Source organism: Oncorhynchus clarkii, chromosome 13 (genome assembly GCF_045791955.1).
Source record: "Oncorhynchus clarkii lewisi isolate Uvic-CL-2024 chromosome 13, UVic_Ocla_1.0, whole genome shotgun sequence".
Classification (NCBI taxonomy): Eukaryota; Metazoa; Chordata; class Actinopteri; order Salmoniformes; family Salmonidae; genus Oncorhynchus; species Oncorhynchus clarkii.
In genome coordinates this window covers 37,098,481-37,105,148 of record NC_092159.1, presented here as the reverse complement: position 1 = coordinate 37,105,148, position 6,668 = coordinate 37,098,481, and the positions used below count along the sequence as shown (strand labels likewise).

General features: G+C 49.8%; 1 protein-coding gene across 1 annotated transcript in view; it reads left to right on the top strand.

Annotated features, from left to right (window-relative positions):
* LOC139423924 (MAGUK p55 subfamily member 3-like) overlaps positions 1-6,456 on the top strand; it is a 22,540-nt gene extending 16,084 nt beyond the window's left edge. Inside the window, exons 12-18 of the mRNA XM_071175570.1 lie at positions 2,358-2,423; positions 3,432-3,593; positions 4,058-4,138; positions 4,275-4,368; positions 4,482-4,590; positions 4,922-5,050; positions 5,480-6,456. Of these exons, the coding sequence (XP_071031671.1) occupies positions 2,358-2,423; positions 3,432-3,593; positions 4,058-4,138; positions 4,275-4,368; positions 4,482-4,590; positions 4,922-5,050; positions 5,480-5,659 (821 nt within the window). The 3' untranslated portion in view covers positions 5,660-6,456. The remainder of the gene's footprint in view (positions 1-2,357; positions 2,424-3,431; positions 3,594-4,057; positions 4,139-4,274; positions 4,369-4,481; positions 4,591-4,921; positions 5,051-5,479) is intronic.
* Positions 6,457-6,668: the final 212 nt, after the last annotated feature.

Here is a 6,668-nt window from a genome sequence, read left to right as displayed (position 1 = left end):
CTAATAGCGGACTGGACACACTCCAACATAATCATACTTTTCAAGATTATTTTAAGCATCTTAACTCATGTTCCGGTGTGCGCCCCAACCTTCGTCAGGTATTCACTGTCTAAGTCGTGGACCAGCACCTACCCTACCTTATAAAAACATTACGTAAAGCATATTATGGCAATGCTTAAAGAGCCCACACTTTGAGAGCCCGTACCTCATTGTATGTGTGTGATGCTAAGGCAGGCCTGCAGACTGGAAAGCACGGCCAATCACTTAAAGATAGCAAGGAACCATCCTCTCCATCATCATCATCATCAGCTTCTATTCTTTTGTTCTCTCTTTTCCTCTTCTCCTCTGCAATTCATCTTCTTCTGTCTACTGCAGTTTGCTGTCCTCTTCTTCTCCTCACTCCTCTACTGTGTCTTGGCTGCCTGTTCTTCTCCTTGCAGAGGATTTGTCGTTCACCCTCTCTCCTTCTCTGCTGTCGTCTTTTCTACTTGCCCCATTTTTCTCTGTCAGCTATTTTCTAATCAGTATCTCTGAGTTGGTGAATCTAACATTGTCAGCACTTTTGTTGCATATCCAGAGTTTCAGAGACATCAGATATTTTTGCTTAGTTAAATATTGAATTCAGCAGTTCTGGTGTTGTAAATTGCAAAAGTTTTTGTATGCTAGCTACCATAGCTTTGTGAGCTGTCCATTTCACAAAGCCATGTGTGTGGACCAGGGAGACCCAGTTCCCTTTTCCAGTCGACTGCCTCCAGACGTGCTCGGTGTGTCTGTGTGGTGTCTGTCAAACCTCCCCCATCATGGCTGCCACAGTGGCTGCGGGCTCCGGCTGAGGGCCTGTCCTGCTGAAACCTCCCTGTCCTGACCTGCTGGCTTAGTGACCTACCCTGCGCCCACCCCTCTGCCCGCCGCCCGCCTGCCCGACCCTGCCTGTCCTGCTTCGGGGCCCGCAGCCCCCCCCCCCCCCCCCCTCCCCTCTGTACCCCCCTCCCCCACCCCTCTGATCCTTCCTCGAGGTTACTTACCCTCCGCTCACCCCCGCCCCCCTCTTCTCCCTGCTTGCCTCCCTACAGAGGACTGTGATTGTGAGGGCTATTTCAATGGACAGAACATAGGTGAGAGTCTGCACGTCTTCCTCCTTCTGCCACCTTTACCTCTTTTGCTGTCCGACGTGTCTATGTGTCCTCCAGGACCTTGCTGTGAGCTGCTGGCTTAACTGAACTGCCGCTTTGGGTTGGGGAATGTACGGGTGTCCTGAGGGTGGGACTGGCTGGAGTTGGGGTGTCCGTGTGGGGAGTGATGGAGAAGGGAGGAGAGAGGTGGAGAGAGAGGGGTGGTGGGGAGAGGCAATGCTGAGAGGAGACGGAACTGATCCCAGTTCATTTGATAGGGAAGACTAGTACTGAAGGAGAGAGGGTGCGAAAGAGGGGAGTTTAGTTTCTCACTCCTTCAGGTGTCGCTAACAAATCGGTCTCGTGACCTAATTAGTGTAATGAGAAAAGTGCTGAAGAGGGTGTGATAGAGTGCGAGTGCCAGACTTGAAACAGTTTTATCTCCAGTAGATATTGAGACATGGCTGCTATGCGTCTCTTTTAGACTCTTAACAAGTCTTGGGCTCATTATCAGTTCCCCAGACACCAGAGTAGCAGTCATTTCAGGGCATTCAAAAATGTTTACTACTTGTTATCAATTGGATTCAACCCTCAAGCTACCGACCTTGGTAAATACAGTTTGCATCCAGACTAAAATTGCATTGGCACGACAACATAACGCTTTCCCCATAATCCTCGGCCCCCTGCTACCCTCCCACAGGCCTCCCCTCCTCCCACTGTCCTCCCCTCGCCTCCTTCACCCTTACATGACCTTGAGGCCCCCTCCCCTTCCCCCATACCCCAGAAACTGTTGGAATGAAAAGCAGGGCACACGGAGTGATCTGAACACAGCTGACAGTCCAACACTGCCCTCCCATGGCAATAAGACCAGCTGTATTATTCTACACCTCATTTGGGTGCCAGTCATCAAGGAGGTAAACATGTTTGTTTACATTCGTAATGACACAGAATACTGACATCATCCAAGCAGGTTACTCCTTATATATGGAGATTAAACCCAGCACCCTTGCCTTGCCCCAAACTAAAGCTGTGTTTGGATCCCCCTGAGACTCCCCTCTTGCCTCTGCCTCTGCCTCTGCTGCCATGGCTGATGCACCCCTCGTATCCTCACCCCCAACGGGGGGCCCTGCTGCGTTGGACGCATTGCACACTCAACCAAACCAGGCACGTTTTGCTGCTTGTTTCACCCTGTGTGGAGACTGAGGCGCGAGGCTGGGTTGTGTGATGCTCTAATGCCAGTTATAGTCTCTCCTAAGTGTAAAGCAGTGGCGCCCTCCTGTGGCCAGGTGTTTTCCTGGGAATTTTATTCAGGTACTGTTACCGGCTTGTTCCCTCAGGTATTCCCACTGTACGCAGGCAGGGGGGATGGGCACCCTTGGGCCTGGAGAGACTGTGTGTGCGGGACTGCGTGTGTGTGTGTCACTCCCACTACACTGTGGTCTCCAGAGTCAGGCTGCCCTATCCCTCCTGGTCCACCCCTGTAGCTCTCTGTCAAGCAGCATGTCTCCGTTGTACTGTATACTCTTACATGTGTTTACAGACCAGATCATTGTCCTTCCATGGCAAGAAGCTCTCTCCTTTTATCTTTACTGTAGCATTATTAGTTGTTCGTTGAGAGAAGCCACGTCTCCTTTTAAAAACGAGAAAGGAGAGGCATGAGCTTGATATTGACAGCAGAAGAGTGTTTGCTTCAGTCTCGGTCCCAGAGCTTATTTCTCACTGTCAAAGTGGAGCTGCCAAACCCCTTGGTCAGATATTAGCTGCATGCGATTGATATTCGTTGGACACGTGCTTGTAAACGAGCAGGTTCAGTCAATATCTCACAATGCCGCTGGCAGCCCGTTTACCTCAGAGATAAGCACGGGTCAGGCTGTCAAACCTGTGGGATCACTCACTGATTAACGACGGATCACAGCTGACCACTCGTATTTGTAATGGTCCCACGGTTCACTGGGGGTTTTAATGCATGATTATCAAGGGTTGCACATTCTTTGTTCTCTGATAACCAACACGTAATAATTATGTCGTGGTTACGTTGGGGTTTGATTTGCATGGTAGCCTGATATGATGTCCTGATGTGACGGGACACTGGTATTGTGCATTTAAAATGTTTGTCGGCAACACTAATTGCCAAGTGAGAACAACGGCAGGCGCTATCTAAACTGCCTTGGAGAATACAGTTAACTATGTGGAAAGAGCATGCGTTAGAGTATCAGTAGTGTATCAAACCACTTGATGATCATATCTGACCTTTTGACCCTGTGCCCCCCTACCTCACTTTGCTCTCCCTGCTCCTCCCGCCTGCCTGTCCTGCCGTAGCGGGTCTGAGGAGGAGTTTCCGTCTGAGCCGAAAGGACCGGTCAGGATCCCTCGGAGGAGGGGCCACCTCCGACCCCACCGACCCAGACTTTGCCACCTACGAGGAGGTGACTCGCTACCAGCACCGGCCCAACGAGAGACCCCGCCTGGTGGTTCTGATCGGTAAGACGACAGCTTCAGGATGTCTATGGCAGTATGGAGTCATTCTACTTTGACGATACTGCCTTCTAGTGGCCAATATTACAAACAGCAACTTCCCTCTAGTTGTGTGGTAGCCTTGTGAGAACCAGCCCGATCTCGCAGCACATATTCTCGTTCACTTTAAGCAGTCAGTCTGCTTGACCAAGCCTGTGAGGTCTTATCTACAGTAACTAATGCTATTTAGGGTTCTGATAAGTTAATTAATCAAAGTGCACACCAAATGGCACATCCAGTAATTAATCAGTGGACTTAACTTGATGTTGATGCAGATTTTTTTCAGCAAATATTGATTATTTGTCCCTGATAGTTCTGTTTAAATAACTCTGTCACTCCCTCTCTCTGCTCTCTCTTTCTCTTTCTCTTTTTCTGTCTCTCTCTCTCTCTCTCTCTCGCTCTCTCTCTCTCTCGCTCTCACTCACACAAAGGCTCCCTTGGAGCTCGTATCAATGAGCTGAAACAGAAGGTGATAGCAGAGAACCCCCATCGCTATGCTGTGGCCGTACCGCGTGAGTTACACCTTCTGAACCGCACCCTCCTCTTGCTACACTGACGGCGACGCCCTCTAACACCCTAGTAAAGAACTGCTACGCCAGTAAAACAATCGCAGCCTTCTCCCTTTCCCCCTATCACTTGTGTCTCCAGATACCACCAGGCCCAAGAAGCCTCATGAGAAGGAGGGGGTGGAGTACCACTTTGTCACCAAACAGGCGTTTGACGCAGACGCTCTGAGCAACAAGTGAGTCCTCTTTGATGCCATATGGCTGATCTGCGAAGCCACACTGTCCCTGTCTCTATAGTACTCTGCTTTGGTTTGTCTGTTTCGTGCTTAGTTGTGTCCTGTGTGTCCAGGTTCATAGAGCATGGGGAGTACAAGGAGAACCAGTATGGTACCAGCATAGAGGCTATACGCTCTGTACAGGCCAAGAACAAGATGTGCCTAGTGGACGTGCAACCAGAGGTAAGGCCAAGGCACATCCTCTGCAGTGAAGCATATCCCATTCTGTCATAATGCACTGTACAATATAACCACGGCTGTCACATGCAGTCTGTGTCACACCCTATTCTATGACGGCCCCTGACGTTTCTCCTGTGGCCTCTTGGTGAGAGTACTTTCTGTTTCAGTCAGGCTGGCTGGCATATTCGCTTGTGTCACAGTTTACCCGTAGCATCTCTGACATCTCAAGAGGACATTTCTCTGATAGTATCTGTTCTCTAAACCCCATGTACGCTGTGTGACAACCCAACGCAGACTGTGTGAAATTGCATCTGAATGTGTCCTGGCCCCTTAGGCTCTGAAGACACTGCGGACATCTGAGTTCAAGCCCTATGTCATCTTCGTCAAGCCGCGTGTCCCGGAGAGCAGACGCCGTCGTAGTGCTGCCACTTCACCAGCAGGGGGAGATCATGGGCGAGTGACGGTGAGACCTGCTGTCTCTTTTTGTGATAGTGAGCTGAGTCTAAAAATGTGTTCATATAAATGAGTCAGTGAGTTGTTTTTTTCTGTTGCTTTTTTCTGTTGATCTTTTATTTTGCACAGCATGCTTTCTCCTCTCCTAATTTCTCCTCTCCTTAATCTGATATCACCTTTACAGCCTTCCTCACTCTTATGCTTCCTTATTTTCATGTCTGTCTGATTCTCCTCTGTCTGTCTGTCTGTGTCTGTCTGTCTGATTCTCCTCTGTCTGTCTGATTCTCCTCTGTCTGTCTGTCTGATTCTCGTCTGTCTGTCTGTCTGTCTGTCTGTCTGTCTGATTCTCCTCTGTCTGTTTGTCTGTCTGTCTGATTCTCCTCTCTCTGTCCGTCCGTCCGTCCGTCCGTCCATCCATCCATCCATCCATACCTGTCAGGATGAGGACCTGCAGGAAATGCGTCAGTCAGCCCAGCAGATGGACCAGCAGTATGGCCACCTGGTCGACCGGGTCCTAATCAAGGAGGACTCAGCCAGCGCCTGCACAGAACTCCGAGGCATTCTGGAGCGGCTGGAGCGTGAGACCTTCTGGGTACCCCTCTGCTGGGTGCGGACCTAACCCAGCTCACCCCAACCACCACCCTCCAGAGAGGGGGATCACAGCCCCCCAGCCCTTCCTCCAGCAGGACCCCTACCCTACCCCATCCCTTTTCTGATCTCCTGGACCCCTTGGCCAGCCTGTAGGGTGTGGAAGATACTGCCCCAAACCCTGGCCTGATATCGGGCCAGCAACACACTGGCACTAGGGGAGAAGGGCATGCGGCAGAACCCTTTGGAACATTTCTGTGTTTGGGATGTTCAAAGGGAAAGATTGTTGTTCTGGCTATAAAACAAAACACACACACACACGCAATCCATTGTTCAAATTCATGTTTTTCATATATTTATTCAAGTTTTTTTATTTTATTATTTATGTCAGTCAGACAGTCAGACAGACAAACACAGACATCTTTATTGTGGATCCATGTGACATGCCATCCGTAGCTTCCTTTGGCCCGCAGTGTCTAGTACTTGAGTTTCCCATTAATATAATAATACAGTATATCACAAAAGTGAGTACACCCCTCAAAAGTGAGTACACCCCTAAGTGAACATGTCCAAATTGGGCCCAATTAGCCATTTTTCCTCCCCGGTGTCATGTGACTCATTAGTGTTACAAGGTCTCAGGTGTGAATGGGGAGCAGGTGTGTTACATTTGGTGTCATCGCTCTCACACTCCCTCATACTGACTGGTCACTGGAAGTTCAACATGGCACCTCATGGCAAAGAACTGTCTGAGGATCTGAAATTATTTTTTGTTGCTCTACATAAAGATGGCCTGGGCTATAAGAAGATTGCCAAGACCCTGAAACTGAGCTGTAGCACGGTGGCCAAGACCATACAGCGGTTTAACTGGACAGGTTCCACTCAGAACAGGCCTCGCCATGGTCGACCAAAGAAGTTGAGTGCACGTGCGCAGCGTCATATCCAGAGGTTGTCTTTGGGAAATAGACGTATGAGTGCTGCAAGCATTGCTGCAGAGGTTGAAGGGGTGGAGGGGTCAGCCTATCAGTGCTCAGACCATACGC